Source organism: Mustela nivalis (assembly GCF_964662115.1).
Source record: "Mustela nivalis genome assembly, chromosome: 8".
Taxonomy (NCBI): Eukaryota; Metazoa; Chordata; class Mammalia; order Carnivora; family Mustelidae; genus Mustela; species Mustela nivalis.
In genome coordinates, this window is record NC_139027.1 from 121,799,068 (window position 1) to 121,816,460 (window position 17,393).

At 43.3% G+C, this 17,393-nt stretch overlaps 1 protein-coding gene across 6 annotated transcripts in view; it reads right to left on the minus strand.

Moving 5' to 3' along the window:
- Positions 1 to 902: 902 nt before the first annotated feature.
- Positions 903 to 17,393, minus strand: part of CPNE1 (copine 1) — a 35,064-nt gene continuing 18,573 nt past the window's right edge. For all 6 annotated transcript variants that reach the window (XM_082746190.1, XM_082746189.1, XM_082746192.1 and 3 more), the window contains 15 exons: positions 6,675 to 6,803; positions 6,397 to 6,576; positions 6,175 to 6,249; positions 6,022 to 6,093; positions 5,789 to 5,869; positions 5,530 to 5,619; positions 5,348 to 5,434; positions 5,124 to 5,210; positions 4,971 to 5,030; positions 4,758 to 4,891; positions 4,618 to 4,672; positions 4,317 to 4,368; positions 1,825 to 1,958; positions 1,439 to 1,675; positions 903 to 1,239 (listed from right to left, as the gene is read on the minus strand). In XM_082746190.1, the coding sequence (XP_082602316.1) occupies positions 1,099 to 1,239; positions 1,439 to 1,675; positions 1,825 to 1,958; positions 4,317 to 4,368; positions 4,618 to 4,672; positions 4,758 to 4,891; positions 4,971 to 5,030; positions 5,124 to 5,210; positions 5,348 to 5,434; positions 5,530 to 5,619; positions 5,789 to 5,869; positions 6,022 to 6,093; positions 6,175 to 6,249; positions 6,397 to 6,576; positions 6,675 to 6,803 (1,614 nt within the window). In that variant the 3' untranslated portion in view covers positions 903 to 1,098. The remainder of the gene's footprint in view (positions 1,240 to 1,438; positions 1,676 to 1,824; positions 1,959 to 4,316; positions 4,369 to 4,617; positions 4,673 to 4,757; positions 4,892 to 4,970; positions 5,031 to 5,123; positions 5,211 to 5,347; positions 5,435 to 5,529; positions 5,620 to 5,788; positions 5,870 to 6,021; positions 6,094 to 6,174; positions 6,250 to 6,396; positions 6,577 to 6,674; positions 6,804 to 17,393) is intronic.

Below are 17,393 nucleotides of genomic sequence, written 5' to 3' on the forward strand. Positions count from 1 at the left end.
TATAGATTAGAGTTTTGCAAGACAGATTAAAAAATATCCCCAAATATTTTTTTGGCATATGGGAGTCTGCATATTTTTTTTTTTCTGTATTCTTGCTTTTATAATAAAAATACATTATCAATTTTCTAGTAAAAAAATTAGCTGTTAAAAAGATTCAGGATTCGGGACGCCTGGGTGGCTCAGTTGGTTAAGCAGCTGCCTTCGGCTCGGGTCATGATCCCAGTGTCCTGGGATCGAGTCCCATATCGGGCTCCTTGTCGGCGGGGAGCCTGCTTCTCCTTCTGCCTCTGCCTATCATTCTGTCCGCCTGTGCTTGCTCTCTCCCTCTCTCTCTGACAAATAAATAAAATCTTTAAAAAAAATAAAAATTCAGGATTCTAGGGGCGCTTGGATGGCTCAGTGGGTTAAGCCTCTGCCTTCAGCTCAGGTCATGGGCTCAGGGTCCTGGGATCGAGCCCCGCATCTGGCTCTCTGCTCAGCAGGGAGCCTGCTTCCCCCCTCTCTCTGCCTACTTGTGATCTCTCTCTGTCAAATAAATAATTAAAATCTTTAAAAACAAAAAACAAAAACCACCACTGCTCCCTCCTCCAGAAGACTAGCATAGTCCTTAAACTCATCCCTCACCTAGCATGTTCCACCTTATCTGTGTTCCCAGCTCAGCCCTGTCCTAAGGCAGGGCAAGCTGGCTGTTTTGCTCACATTTGATCCTTGTATTTTAAAAACAGAAGCATTTCTAGACTTTTGGCCTGGCATACCGAATTTCTTTGCCTAGGCCTATCAGAGGTATCCTTCACTCAACGACTCTAACGGGATAAACCAAGGCTCAGGAAAAATAAATATGGCTAAAAGTCAAAAGTCGGACTTTTTCAGTCCCACTCAAAAAGAGAGTGGTGGCAAATCAGTTGGTCTTCATTGATCTTTATTAAATGAAGGACTCCAGGTGCAAGCAGGAGGGATCAAGAGCAACAGCAGGAGCAAATATAAAAGTATAAAATGTAAAGTGCAGCACTGGGGAATATGTGTAGGGCTGAACCATGCCCACAGAGACCTTGGGGACACAAGGCTGAGGACCAGCCATAGCCCACCCTCTGAGGGAATCTAAGCCTGAGGAGCATGTGCAGGGCTCTTGGCTGAGGGTGGAAGTGGCTTGAATGGGGCCCAACCTTGGGCCTTGAAGTAGGAGACGAGTTGCGTGGGTACTTCTGCAAGCACAGTCTGTGCCAGTGTCTCCCGAGGGGCCTGCCAGGAGAAAAAGGGCAAGGTCAGTGATGACCCCTGACAGCTTCCCGAAGTCTACATTTCATACCCAAAAAAAGGATACAAAGAATATAAACCCCAACACCCAACCCTGCCCCAGTGGAAAGGTGAGAATTCCCACTCAGAGAGGTGGAAAGATAAACTCCCAGATCCGGTCTGCCTCCAGGCTTGCCCCACTTACATTCTGGAAGCGGCGGTAGGGCACAAACTGCACTATGTCACGGGCAGCTGCCTCCCCAGAGCGTGCACGCAGGGGTCCACCATCAGCATCCAGCTGCTCCATGGCATCGAAGTCAGCACCACCCACACCCACGATGATCACTGACATGGGCAGGTGGGAGGCATGCACCACAGCCTCACGTGTAGCCTCCACATCTGTCACAGCACCGTCAGTCAGCAGCAACAGCACGAAGTATTGCTGGGGATAAGTCCATTCACAAACTGAGGCAGACCTTCTAAACACCCCAGCCACACATTCCCAGACTGGTAAGAAGACTATTGTTACATATCCCTGAAGGGAACCCTTGACCAAGACTGCCCACCACCACTACCTCCAATGATCCTCACCGAGGCAGTCCTTTGATGTGCAGCCTGGGTTGCCAACCTAGCCACATGGTTGATGATGGGTGCAAAGTTGGTGGGGCCATAGAGGCGAACTTGGGGCAGGGCTTGGCGGTAAGCATCCACAATGCCCTGGATGCCTAGAAAAGGAGGGCAAAAAACACTGTAAAATACCAATCCTGACATCACCATCCTGGCAAAGCAAATCTGGGAACTAGGGTGCATTTCATTCAATCACCACTATAAACCCAAGGTACTATACTTTATCCTAATGATAAAAGAATTAAGACCAAAGAGAAGGGCACTTCCCCTAAATCACAACTTGACTTAAATCTGATTGGGGGGGTCCCCTGAAAAATCTAAGATGGTTAAGCATCAGATTATAACCTGCATAATAAAATTAATTATAATCCATTTAACAAGAACCCCTAGATAAGTAATTAATGGGAAAGAAGAGAAAACTTTTTTTTTAAAGATATTTATTTATTTCATGGGGCACATGGGTGGCTCAGTGGGTTAAGCCGCTGCCTTCGGCTCAGGTCATGATCTCAGAGTCCTGGGATCGAGTCCCGCATCGGGCTCTCTGCTCAGCGGAGAGCCTGCTTCCCTCTCTCTCTTTCTCTGGCTGCCTCTCCGTCTACTTGTGATTTCTGTCAAATTAATAAATAAAATCTTTAAAAAAAAAAAAAAAGAATTTAAAGATATTTATTTATTTCACAGACAGAGATCACAAGTAGGCAGAGAGGCAGGCGGGGGAGGGCAGGCTCCCTGCCGAGCAGAGAGCCAGATGGGGGCTCAATCCTAGGATCCTAGGATCATGACCTGAGCGGAAGGCAGAGGCTTTAACCCACTGAGCCACCCACGCGCCCCAAGAGGAAACTCTTAATAAATGCAGGAGGAGGAATTACAAAATCATCTGACAAACACTGCAAAGATCATCAATGGGTGCTAATACTATAAGATACTAAAACTACAGGGTACTAGTTAATGAGTAACTGGATATTGATATAGTCTCAAGGCATCTTCCCCAAAGACACTTATTAATTACAAACAGTGGACAAACCTGGCAGACTCTGCCTTAACCAAATGATCAAAGTTAACATGACTAGTAATAGGATAAATCAACATCAGGGCCTCCTGACATGGTATACTGAGAGAACACATAGCATTGCTTCTATAATATGCCCACCAGAAGTACATAATCTCAATCTAATCATAAATATCAGATAAACCCAAACTGCAGGACATTCTACTTATCTAGGCTGTAATATTAAAATATTTCAGCATCATGAAAGATAAGAACTCTGGAAGACAGACAAATGGATTATGTAATCTGAGATTTTCTTTAACTGTAAAAGACAACTGGCAAAACTTGAATAAATTCTAGACTGGATAATGGTATTGATGTTAATCTCCTGATTTTGAGAATTGTACTGTAGTTACATAAGAGAATGTCTTTGATTTTAGGAACCATCCACTGATAAACAATGAAGGGCGCAAAGTTGGTACGGTCATAGAGGCACACTTTGCGGAGGGCTTATTCACTGTAACTCTCAAACATTTCAGGAAAAAAATGTGTACACACACACACACACATATGTACATGCACCTAAAGATGTAAATATATAGCTATTTATATACATAGCACAGGGGATAGGGAGGGAGAGGAAGGGAGATAGAGAATCTGAGTAACACAGAGAATCATGAAGCAAATGTATTTATGGTTGGAGAATCTGTGACCTAGGGCCTGTGCTGAGCTCCAAAGACCTAAAGCCCCTATAACTACTCTCACAACTTTTATCTAAGTCTGAACTCATGTCAAAAACCCAGATCAGGTCAGGTCAAATTTTCCCATTTAGTTTGTTGCCCACTTGGGGGTACTGGGGTGCTACAAGGTTTGGCCCTCTCTAGACAAGAGTGTGGGCAAAGGGCGCCCTGAACGCCCGGACAGGTACCAGTGAGCTTCCAGGCAAAGGTAAAGTGGTAACAGCTACCACTGCTTAGAGAGAGCTTATACATATCCTCTCCTTAAATATTCAACATCCTTTAATATGTATCACTTTTATGAAGCCAAAGTAAATTGGCCCCAACTCACATGGTTTTATAAAGAGGCAAGATAAAAGACCTGAGATGTAGATTTGAGTCTAAAGACCTAGCTCCAAAATCCCCTCCTCTGGGGACGCCTGAGTGGCTCAGTAGGTTAAGTGGATGCCTTCAGCTCAGGTCATGATCTTGGGGCCCTGTGATCAAGCCCTGCTGAGCAGGGAGCCTACTTCCTTCTACTGCGTCTGCCTGCCACTTTTGCCTACTTATGCTGTCAAATGAATGAATGAATGAATGAATGAATGAATGAATCTATCTTTGAAAAAATAAAATCTACTTCTCTGGACAACAGAATCAGATATCTACCACATTACCCCCACAATCCCTTGTCTGCATGGACTGGGCCTTCTTGGTGTAGACAGATCTGCCTCACAATGGAGTTTGAAGGAACTTACCTGTGCAGTAGGGGTTACTGGGGTTGAAGTTCAAGGCAAATTCATGGGAGACCTGAGGGCAAGAATCAAAAGGAGGTTCTTTTCCGATGACCATCAATGTACAAAGAAAAATGACACTGTGGTATACAGCAAGCATTGTGGGGGAGCTATGTAGTCCTGAACAATCGTTGTACATGTGTCTGTAGGGATACATCCCTGCATCACCACATAAAGCTGGGTGCCACACAGCAAGTCAACCACATTCCCCCAAATCAGGACGCTGACACTGAAAATAGGAGTTGGGGAAGGAAAGAGTACTCACCTGCCAATCAGGGGGTACCTGGGCCCCAAATCCAAACGCTGGGAATAGCTTGTCCCTGTGGGAAGACAGTGAGTTGAGAAGAGACAGAGAGGGGACTGTGAGTCCAGAGGCTGAGGGATGGGCAAAAGAAAGTTACTCACGAGTCATAGTCCTGAATCACGCTGCCCACACTCCACAGTGCTGTCAGGTACTCGTTGACCCCTGTTGGGCTCAGGTAGTGCAGGGAGTCCGGGGAGGAAGGATCTCCATTGGAGCCCGTGAAATCAATGCCTACCTAGGAGGAGGAGAGGAGGGGAGCTGAAGGCCACTCCGAGACCCAGATCTGTTCTCTTATTCCTGATAAAGCAACTTACAGTGAAGTTGATTTGACAGCCTCCCATCACATAATCCAGGAATGAATACTGTGTTTCTACCTGCAGATGAAACCAGGATCATGGCTGGGGTGAAGGGGTTGGGGCCATGGAGCACAGAGGTCAGAGCCTGGGTCCCATGGGCTATTGCCTCACCTGGCAAATCTTGACACAAACAGTCCCAGAGTTCTTGTAGCTTTTCTTTTTCTGCTGTTTCTCAGGGTGGATACATTCAAACTCAGCCTGGTGAGGAAAGAAAAAATTAGGGCAGGAAACTCCCAGAGCATCAGCTGGAACTGGTCTGCCCCCCCCCCCTCTCTCCCTGGGGCTGCAGTCCTTTAGAGCCCACCTCCGCACTCCTGAGCAGGGCTGGCACTCACCGGGACTGCTTGCAGCTGGGCCAAGCTGGTGTAGAAGGTACCAATAAGATCATGCGAACCATCACTGTCATAGTCTGAGCATCGCACCTGTGCGTGAGGAAGGTGTATGTGTATACAGAGACCAGGGATGGGGGCAGGTGAGAATAAATCCCTCCCCAGGTACATTCAGGAGGCAAACTCACCTGGATGGGTGTGTTGGGATCTCCCCCACAGAAATGCTGAAGGGGAACAGAAAAGCGCTTCCATGTAGGGTTCAAGTTGTTCTTGATTACCTGAAGATGGAGGGTAAGGCCTCTAGTGAGCTCTGGGCTGGCAATATGGGGAGCTGTCACTCTTCTCTATCCATACGCAGTCTATTTCTCCCTGTTCCAAACCTTGGTAATCACAAGCCCCAGGAGAGTCTCTCCTATCCCTCTTCACCCAATCCCAGGGGTATCACACCTCAGATCTGTATGTCAGGTGCCATTTCCCATCACCCTGACGGAAGAACTCCAAGAACGGATCCGATTTCCCCAGGAAGTCCTGTCAATGACACAGAGACCCCAGTGTAAGACTCAGGGAGAGACAACCATTTTGCCAGTCCCCAGTCCCACCCCCGTAATTCTTAACCCCCCCCCCAAACACCATTCCTGCCCCTTAATTCTTAACCCTCCAGGGCTTCTTTCCAGACACACCTTCTTATCTAGGTTTCTGGCCTCCACCTCCATGGTCACTATACGACTATCCTTCATCTCCAGAGCAGATACCTAGGAAGGGGAGGCAGGAGACTGTATCCTTCATGAATTCCTCACTGATATAATCCTCCTCTCCTCAGAGTTCTTTCTTACCGTGATGGTCCCCCGCCCAGCAGGTCTTCCAGGCTTCAGCATCAACGGCAGAGTTACTGTCTGGCTGGACACTATCTGGGGCAGAGTAGAGTGGATGGGGGAGTAAAATCTCAGGCAGGGTTAGGTCTTGCTTACCCCCACCTTCACGTTCCAGACAGTCTAGGCTGTTAGGGCTCTTACTGAACATGTGTCTAAAGTATTTTAATCCCTAGCCCCACATACCTGTCCTAGGGAACACTCAGCCCCTCCTAGGAAATCATCATCCCCCAGCGCAGGTGTCTTGTTGTCTATGTCGTAAATGCCAAATCGGAGCTTCTGGACTGTTTCAAAGTGGTACTCAAGCTGCAGAGTCTTGGAGAACTCAGGGCTCGAGCAATTCCGTACTCGCTCAGTTCGGCCAAGCTGTGGGCAGAGGCCAGCAGTATCACAGTCACATACCCTCCACCCCCAAAAGAGTTCTAATCTTCCTCCACAACATTAACCCCCAAGACCCTTCTCACCTCAGCCCAGCTGCCCCCTCCCACATCCTGTAAAAGGACGCAGAGTGGGTCAGACTTGGAGCCGATGTCCTTGTCAATGAGGTGGTCACAGGAAATGGAGAGCTGAACCAAAGTCACGCAGTGGGCCATCTGGGAAAAAAGGACCCAAGTCAAGCACTGAGGACCCTTCTCTACCCCTCCCTGACTATATGTCCCAGCTTGGGAAGCCCAGTAGGCTTCCCTGCAGGCAGGGCTGAGCCTGTATCCAGCTCCATGACACCCAAGAGAGGATCTTAAGAGCTTCCATACTCCTCTATTTCCCTCAGGTGAGCTCAATGGGACAAGACACAGTGAGTACAACCAACCCTGGTATGATGGGAAGATGTAGAAAAAGTACACTGGCCTTGATTGACAACTTTGAGCCCAAACTGGTCCTCAGCCTAAAATCCCTATAATGTTCTCAAGACCCAGAATCCAACCCTGATCTTCTGAGACCAATGAATCTCACTCTGACCCTTTACTGAGCCCAGATCAGACCCTAATCCCAACATGACCATGATCCAGATACAACTCCCCAAAAAGTTTCTTCCTCCAATGATTTCTCACTAACTCTCAGGCCCTGCATCTTGAGGTGGTGTTTGGATTCCCCCAATTGATTCTCTGAGCAGGCAATCAGCTGCTCATGGCCAGCTCCTCACTAGTATCACTGCCACCACCCAGTCCAAGCCACTGGGCTTATCGCATTAGCCTCTTTACCTGGTCTCCCTTATCTGCCATCCCCACCTCCACCTCCCTCCTCACACCAACAGACTACTCTCAATACAGCAACCAAGGAGATCCTGTTAAAACGTAAGTCAGGTTATGTTACATGTCTGCCCAAACCCTCTAATCATTATTGCCCATTACTTAGGAAAAAATACAAATTCTACCATGGTCTCCAAGGTCTTAAAAGATCTAGATCTCTCTAACCTGATTTCCTAACACCTCTCTTGCTCACTCCATTCTGAACACACAGGTCTGCTTGCCTGCCATTCCTCAAATAAACTTGATTCTTCCTTCATATTATCCACATTGCTTAGTGTTTCTTCACTCCTTCTAGATCTTTATTCAGAATCATCTTATTGTGAAGAAAAAGGTTCTCCTTTTCTAGGTACTTAACATTTCAACCCTACTGATGCATCACATACCCCTTTCCTGCTTTTTCTCTTTAGCATTTATCACTTATTGTCTAATATATAACCTCTCTTGCCCACTAGAATGTAAACTGAGGGAATGTAAATGTGGGGGAAGGGATATTTTGTCTTGTTTATTGCTCTATCCCAAGCACCTAGATAATATTTGCTGAATGAAATCCAAAAGGCCATCTTCAGTCTCAGCTCCCAGCTCAGTCACTGCCAAACTGACTGGCAATCAAGGAACACGAATTTTTCCAATTTACCCATCTCCTTGGCTGAAACACTATCTTCTTGCATGGATCTCCTTGACTCCCATGTAACCCCTCCTCCTACAGTCCCCATTAATAATTACCCTCAGACTCCTTACTATCCCTGTGTCCCCGCTGACTCATACACCCGCTGACTGTACCAAAACTGCACTTGACGTCAGATCTCTCATCCAGCTTCACTCAGCACTCCAGACTTCCCAGCACTATACCCCAGGATGCCTCTAGCCTTAGCCTCCCCTAAACTGATCCTCAATCAATCCTTCCCCCAACCCAGTCCACAGTTTGTGCTGTTCCCATCTTGGTGTCTCATGGTCTCCATCTGGAGTGCTATTATCTACCAACGTTAGAATGACTCTTACACTTTGGTTTGCTTCACATATTGCCTGTTCATAGCACCTCAGTCTGTGCTTGACAGCATCCAATGATGGAAAATCCACCACTCTTCTAATCCATTAGATAGTCCTGCTTCAAAAAGTCCTACCAAACCAACTCAAGTCTGTTAAATTCTCATTTCTATGTATTTGTCCTATTTCTCCCCAGTCTAAACTTTCACAAGGAAAGCCTCTGAGAAACCATCTGATACTTGGAAGCAGTGAAATCCCCAGCTAAAAATCTAGAAAAAGAGCCCCCGTTCTTTTTGAATGTTGCCCCTCGTATGTGGCTTTTAGACTTTGACCAGCCTTATCATTCCCCCTTTGGAGGTCCCTAAGAACAGATCCAAAGAAGAACACATACTCCCAAAGGAGTGGGACCACAACTTCCCAAAGTCACAATCTGACTCCAGGCTTCTCACATCACATGTTCTTCTGAAGCAATGTTTGCACACAACAGAAACAAACGAAGAACATTCATTTCACTATTGCTGAGAAGAGTAAAACACCCGAGACTGCCAAAGGTCTATCTATTGGGCACCAAGTAAATTACAGTACATTAAAACAATGAGATGTTGAGCAGCAGGTAAAATACAAGGCAGAACTATATTATATTGGTATTCTATGAAAAAATAAAGTCACAAAAAATGGTAAGTAGGACTCCATTTTAAACTTTAAGTGTATGTGTATGTACAATAGATTTGAATAGGTACACAAAATAAATACACAGAAAAATGGAAGGCACACCAAAAATTGCAACTTTTAGGTACACCTCAGGGAAGTGGAATGAAGGTGAGGATTTTATAATCTATAAACACTTATCTATTATTTCAATATTTTAATTTATTTTGTATTTTTAAAGGACACCATTAGCTTTTTCCCCCCAATCCACAACTCAAGTCCTCTTAACTATTCAAAGTCCAAAGCCTCTACGTCTGGTTTAACAATCCCTAACTTCAGGGCTCAGTGTCTCTTGCCTCTTCACTGGCTTCTCAAGGCTCCTTAACAATGCCTCAGCTAGTCTTCCTGTGTCAGCTTCCAGAGTCTCTACCTTAACTAGAAGTCCTGCATAGATGCCCATGGCCCTTAGGTTCAGAGCCAAGCTCCCTAGCAAGGCCACCTTGTGGCATAACTCCAGACAGTACATCCATACAGAATTCAGTAGGTGTGTAATATGGTGACCCTGCATCCCTAAGTGAACCTTCAAAGCCCTTCTCAGTCTGCTTTACCTCCTGTTATTCTACCACCCAACCAACTAGTCATCCAAATCTATTTTTGGCTCCTGGAACATACACATGCTGATACCTCTGACTTTCCTGTCTAACATATGCCTTGTCATCCAAAGTTTTGCTAGGACATTATTCCTTTATGAAGCCTCACCCAAATTCCCCAAGTAAAATTTATCATCTCTCCTCTGGATGATTACATGGTCTCCTCATCACATTCCTGCAAACACACACAGACACATTTCTGTGCTTATTAGCCAAACAGAAACTAGACCATACCATTTCTTCATTTAAAACTCTGGAATGGCATCCCCAAATACTCAAAGCCCAAAGTTCTTTCCCTGGTCTACAAGGCCTTCCCTCAAAGACCTGACACTTAACTAATCACCTAGCCACATAGGTATGTTTCAGCCATGTTTCATTTCTGACCCTCATACACACAACTTCAATCTCATTCTCCTTATCAGGGCTTCTGTGGTGTCTTTATCCACAAACACCCAAGAAAATAAGCTGGATTAGAGTAGGAACCACGTGTAGTCTGCCTAATCTATCTCCAGAATTTTTAACAGTACCTATCCTATAGCAGGTACTCAGTAAATATTAGTGATATAACACTGAAACTGCCATATCAAAAATTTGACTTTTGTCTGTCTATTCTCATTATCTATGGCCTCCTTGGAACTAGGGTTGGGTATGACTTCTGTATCCCTAATACCAGTGCTTAGAACATAGTTAGTACTCATAACCATTTGCTGAATAAATGGTAACATGTGTTTTTGCTCAACTCAAATTTTGAGGCCTTTTTCATTTGAATTACTGTCCCAGCAATAAGTCTTCTCTATCCTTATCTTGTACAACTGAGCTTTAAAATTTAAATGCAGGACTCCTCCAACTCAATGACAATTTAAAATGGGCAAAAAATCTGATCAGTTACTTCATGAAAGAAAACAGAATTGGAAATATGCAAAGGAAGAGTAATCAAAAGCACTAGTCATCAGGAAAATGCAAATTAAAACCACAAGATATTATCACATACCCACCACAAGGGCTAAAAGTAGAAAAACTGACAATGCCAAATGTTGGCAAGGACATGGAAATCTCATACATTGTTAGTGAAAGCATTAAATATACCACTTTGGAAACTGTCTGGCAGCTTATTAGAAAACCAAACACACATCTAGTCCAAGACCAATTTCACTCCTAGATTTTTATCCAAAAGAAAACATTATGTCCACAAAAAGATTTGTATAGGAATGTTCATAGCAGCTTTATTCATAATAGCCAAAAATATGAAACAGCTCAAGTGTCCATGAATATGAGAATGAATAAACCATGTTTATACATGTAATAGAAAACTGCTCTGGTAACAAAAAAACAAACTATTAATATCTGCAACAAGGAGGAATCTGAAGTGTAAAATACATATATTCCACTTATGGAGTTTTTAAGACAGACAAAACTAACCTACAGTGAAAAAAATTCAGAATACTGGTTGTTCCTCCCATGTACCCTGAGGGCAGGTATCAACTGAGAAGCAGCAGGAGATAAGGGGGAGCGGCAGACAGAAAAGTTCCTTATCTTGACAGGAATGTGAGTCATGAACACATTTTTCATTTTCATCTAATGGTACACTTAAGGTGTATATATGTTATTATATATGTAAAGCTTACCACCTCCCCCTCCCCAAAAAACCTACATGAAATAATGAACGCAAGACATGATGAAATATTTATGGGTGAGGTGTGATGTTCACAATTTCTTTGAAACGCACCAAAAAAGTAAAATGGTATGTTGAATGGATACGTGGTAAAACACATATAGGAGCATTTAAATTGTAGGATCTAAATGGCAGATATATGGTTATTTCCTATATAATTTTTTTAAAACTTTTCTGTACGTTTTAAGTTTTCACAATAAAATGCTGGGGAAAAATTTAAGTGGAGGACTCCAAGTGGAGAACTCGGTGTTTATTCCTGACACTTTGTTGTTAAGTACAGAAGTATTGCCAGGAATTATCTGTAGTGGTGAGGTTACAGGCAACAACGGGAACTGCTGCCTTTTCCACCACTCTTGACTTCTCAAAGATCCCAGAAAGAGGCTTTTCATCTGGGGAACACCCATTAGCAGTGGGTCAGGTGCTGCTTCTGGTAAGGCCTCAATTTGTGGTAGACAAGAGCATTCTTTCCTAGTCTATTAGCATGTTTACCCTTTCCCTACAATTGGTTCTGTTCTATACTTTTTCAGTTTCTTCTGGGATCAAACTAAAATCCCAAACAGAATGATGTGGGCCCACATGTGCATATGGGACTGGAATCAATTTCTAAGAGACCACAGCTTGCTGTCCTACCAGTTGTTTTCTCCTCAATCTCCCCGCTTTGCTTCTCATTGGAATTAGCAATCCTTTATAAGCAAATCTTTACAATGTACACTCTTCTATCCTTTGTCATATTCCCTTTAAATTATCTAATGCTTGGGATTATTAATCTCTCCCAAATCCTAATCTCCTTTAAGATCTATTTCCAAGCCTACCTCTGTTTAGAAATCTTAAAGAATTAAAATTCCTAGTTCATGTCACGTTTCCATCCTATATCCTTTGAACAGCTACATCCTTAAGCCAGACTCACTTACTTTTCATCTAGTGCCATTACAATGAATCTCATGGGACTTTCAGCCTCCTTTATGGGACTCAAATTTTATAAAACCATTTTAAATATGACATTTAAGTGAGTCAATAAAAATCTCAGAAATTTTATTTATTTTTTAAGACAGGTCTAGCTAATATTTGCCAGGTCTTTGTGTCCAGTCTCTTCTGAACCGACATATCTTGCCTGGATGTCTCTAACAGTCTTCTAACTAGTCTCTTCATTTCCATTCTCAGTTCAACCAAGTCGAAGACCCTCCCTGACTCCAACCCAACGAAGCCCAGCTTCTCACAGACCTATCAAAATGTGCAACTTGTTTATCTGTTACATCTAATAGACTATAAATGCAACAAAAGAAGGGACCAGATCTGTCTTGCTCCCATTCTAGTGACTCACACATAGCAGGCACTTTGTAAATATTTGTTGAATTACTGCTAGGAAAGGAGTGATAATCCAAGGATCCTTGAAATGACCCAAATATAGACCTAGCCTGCTGCCAAAACCATCAAGGGAGAAATGAGCTTTTTAGGAACACTTAACACAAGAGACTAGCTTATTATTTCTATGTGCTCCCAACACTCCCAACCTTTCTATTTGGTGCTAGTCAGGAACTGCAAACAGAAACAACCAAGTATATAGGACCGATCTTTTCTGCCTTGTAGGCTGTTTTCCTCTGCTTTTCTCCATTGACAGAAATAAAAAGGAATTGAGTTATCATTTAAATCAAGTCCTTAAATTCAAGACAGAGAGGTAAAATGTGATTTAGCTAAAGCCACATACACGGCTAAACAAAATGAGGACCAAAACTCAAATATTCTCCTACCTCGTGTCTAGAACTTTGGAGTACAGTCATACCATCCTCTCCTGAAGAACTTTCCTTCTTATATCCAACAGCAGTGTGATGTAGTGGGCAAGAGCATGGGTTCTGTTGATGAAGTGATCAGGCCCCAAATACTGGCCTTACTTCTCTCCCTAGCCACAATGAGATATCACTACACACCCACCAGAACAATTGTTCTACCTATGAAACTTAGGCAAAATACTAAGCCTTAAGGTTCCTGAAGAGTAAAGCGGGGGATATGATCTTTTTTGGAAGATTCATATAATGTATGCAAAGTGCTTAGCACAGTCTGAACTATTATTACCAGTAAGTGTTAGCTATTATCATCCTCCTTCAAGCTCAGCTCTCAGATGCTCTTTTTCACAGTATCTCCCATCACTCAAAAATTTATTACTCTGGCTACTATACTCATCCACACCACAACTGTAGTGTCAATGTTTCTAGCTCAACTGTCTGTAAAATAACATCTTTAGAACATTGCTATGCATCTCCTATTTCACACAGCACAGACCTAACCATATGATAGCAATTCAAAGCACCTCAAGGAAAGGTTACAGCAATGTGCTGGAGCAGGCTTGTATGGTTTCACAGCATGTCTATCCATATTTTAAGCCACAGAAATTGGACAAATGCTAAAAATCAGAGCTTCCCTTCCCACAGCTAGCTGGTTTACCATCGTTGATAGGGAAACCCGCTCTGGCAAAAAGGGAGTGATGTGTCCATTTTCTAGGGCATCCCCTCCACGGTCTTGGAGATTCTAACTCTGCTCTTCATAAATCCATGAACACATCACTCCTCTTAGATCCAGTTCATGCCAGTCAAGCTGAAATTCATTGGCCTTTCATGCTCAGGTATTAGGCTACCATCTTCCCTTCCCAAAAGACTAACAAAGAAAGGAACCAGCTTCCAATTCCATTTCCAGGCTTTGAAAAGGAAGAAGAGAGCACCAAAATGTCTGGGTGGCAGGATCACTCCAACAAACCAAAGCCATGCTCACACTCCTGTTGCCTACCTTGGCATGCTGGAGCAGCTCAGATGCTCAATCAAGTCTTGAAAGCCAATCAGGAAATTCTCCACAGGCTCCCAAACGGCAGAGCACCACCCATGGAATATATTCTTTTCCCTTCAGATTAAAAGGATGAACTACGCCCATCACCATTGTTCCTTTCCTTCTCTGCCTCAAGGGACATGAATAAGGTTGACAAGTTTTTCTTTACCCCTGCTTCTCCCTTTATTAGCTCAGAGATGCCCCAAATTTAACAGCCCCCGAAGACAGTCACAAACGGAACCAATTATGTAAATCCCTACCATAAAACTGTATGTTCTTTATTCACACATATGACTACAGGCTACAAAAATTGTATTTAAAACTAAAAGTTTAAAAAATAATTTGGTTTAGATCCTTATAATACTAAGTAGTCTGGCTGCCACTGTATTTGGCAATACTATAAAGCTTAAAAATGTGAACGTCACACAAAAAGTGAAGCGCAGAAAATATGGTACAGTAAATGGTAACAGGGTGTCCCATCCTGCTATATTCTGTGAAGGTCAAAAAAGTTTGGAAGTCGAACTACAATATCCCAAGAAGACTTATCCCAAGTTGAACTACAACCTGTGTTCAACTCTTCAAAGAGAACCTAGCTTGAGCAGCAAATTGGGTATGAGTAAAGAGGTAAACTGAGGAAGAACATATGGCCTTCAAGCAAGATAGGACAGTACTGGAACCAGAGTTTTTCTCTGCCCTAGAACTCTGAATGTGTTTACATGAAGCCTCCACCTGCCTACTTCAAAATAAACATTGGTCCAGAATCCTTTCCCAGCAGGCTCAAGACCCCTGACAGAAGAGTGCTGCCAGCGGCCTCCCATGTCTTCTCCCAAAAGTTAGGGACAGGCAATGGTTGAAGGAGGGCTCTGCTTCTGGAGTCATGCAGACAGCCTATGACTGAATCATCTCTGCTTACCCTTACTATTAATTAGACTTCGAGCAAGTTATTTTGCTTCTCTTCCCCTGATTTCCCCACTTGAAGGTAGGGAAAATAAGAATATCAACCTTACAGGGTTTTTGTGAGGATAAAATGAGGACAACCATGCAAAGTATCCCCTGCCTGACACTAACAGAGTAAGTGTCGAATAATCGTTAACTGCTCCTCTTCTCAGTGCTCATAAATGGATCCTTTGTACTATTATCTAACTAGCTGGTTCATGGACAACCAAGAAAAATGCCTCTGGGTCCACCTGCCCCAGAGGACCTAGCTGGTGGGAATGAAGAATCTCCCTACTTTTCTCTTCTAATGAAATTGTGAAGCTGCAGTGTGACTGCTGTCAAACTCAGAAATGCATCAAAGCAGTACCAGACCAAAATACTGAGTTCCACGGGCTTTTCTGTAGTTTAAGGTTCAAATTACCTACAAACTTCCATAAAGAAACAGAATGGCTGGGTTCGTAAAATCACAGAAGCTTGAAACTGGACACAATGAGATTCTCTCATTTAATCATATTGCTTAAAACACTTAGGCCAGAGAAAGGAAATGACTGATCCTGGGACATATAGTAACAAATGAACCACAACTCTGAGAATATGATTTCTATTCCATCCATTTTAGCAACAGGTCACACCTTGTAATCCAGTCCAATCTGAAATCAATCTGGACACTCCACATGAGGACTGAGGCTCACGTGGCCTCTTCCCATGACCTATACCAACTAGCCTTATACTAAGATGGAAAAGAATTCTGCATCCACCACGTTTCCTCTATTTGTCCGTCAAGCAGGAAAAGAGGAACTGCTAGATTCTGCATGTATAGGACTAGAATTTAAGTTTATTCAAAGTAATAAACCTTAAATAACAAGCGCCCACTCTGCAAATAAAGTAGAACTCAGTTCAGGAAAATGTGATTTTTATCAAAATTTTCAGAGACTACCTATTAGGCACCCAATTCTGCCCCTAGTCAGCTCTGCTGGAACCTACACTCAGTTGATCTACCTTCTTTTAACAAGACCACTGCCTATCATCTGCAGAGTGTAGAAGACAATAGTACTGGACCACCTTCCTAAGCATCTCCAGGGCAAGGACATCAACAAGAGCTTGTGCATTTCCAGTGTGCAATGTGATCTATGGCATAAAGAAGCCAAGTAAAAAGCAGCAGACCAGAGCCCTGGAAAAAGAAACCAACCTAATGTTCATAGTGCAAGTTCCTCTTACTGGAAAAAAATAAATCCACTTGGGATACATAGGAGATCTTAAAATGGGTTGTTCTTCAAATTTTGTGTTAGGCAAGTTGAGAAAAGAGAGGGTCTGAACAATAAAGAAACTGCATTACACACACACAATGACTTGCTCACTTCCCACTGTAGGTGGGGTGCAGGGGGTGGGGGTCAGCAGGGGATAGGGAAGATTCTAGTTCTGTTGCTGAACTCTGGTGGATTAATTTCACAATAGAAGACCCAGTTAGCCAGTGAAAAAGTTCATTGTAGCCCATGAAAACGGGTAACTGAGGCATGTTAACCCCTTCAAAAAAACTGCCAACATAACCGGAATGGGAAAGGTTAAGAGGAACGCAACAAAACTCAAATACTGAAAAGTAAAGAAACAGCTGAAAAAGGCAACACCGCTTAGAGAGAAATGACAGAGGATAACCTAGCTCATAAACTAAATCTGTACTGTCCAGGATGGCCTCCTACCCACAAGCAGATACTGAGCACTTGAAATATGCATAGTTCAAAAGACAATGTGCTGTAAAGTATAAATTGGAAACAGTATCCCCCCAAAATCTTAATAATTTTATAGAGTATACACTGAAATAGTAACATTTCAGATATACTGGTCTAAAATTTATTATTAATTTCACTAGTTTCTTTTTACCTTTTTCATGGCTACTAGAAAAATTTAGATAACATAAATGACTCTTATTTCTATTGGTCAGTGTTACCTAACATGGTGATCTCCAAAGATCAGATATGAAGAGGAAATTTTCTGTTCTGTGAATCTAGGATTGCGCTGTTCAATAGGTGCCACTAGCTTGCTTTTTAAATTTAATAGTAGCTACAGTAGCAGGGCCCCTGGATGGCTCAATCAATTAAGCATCCAACTCTTGGTTTTGGCTCAGGTCGCGATCTCAAGGTTGTGAGACTAAGCCCTGCTTTGGGCTCCATACTCAGCATGGAGTCTACTTGAGATTCTTTCTCTGGCCCTCTGCATCCCCCCTCTGCCTGCTCA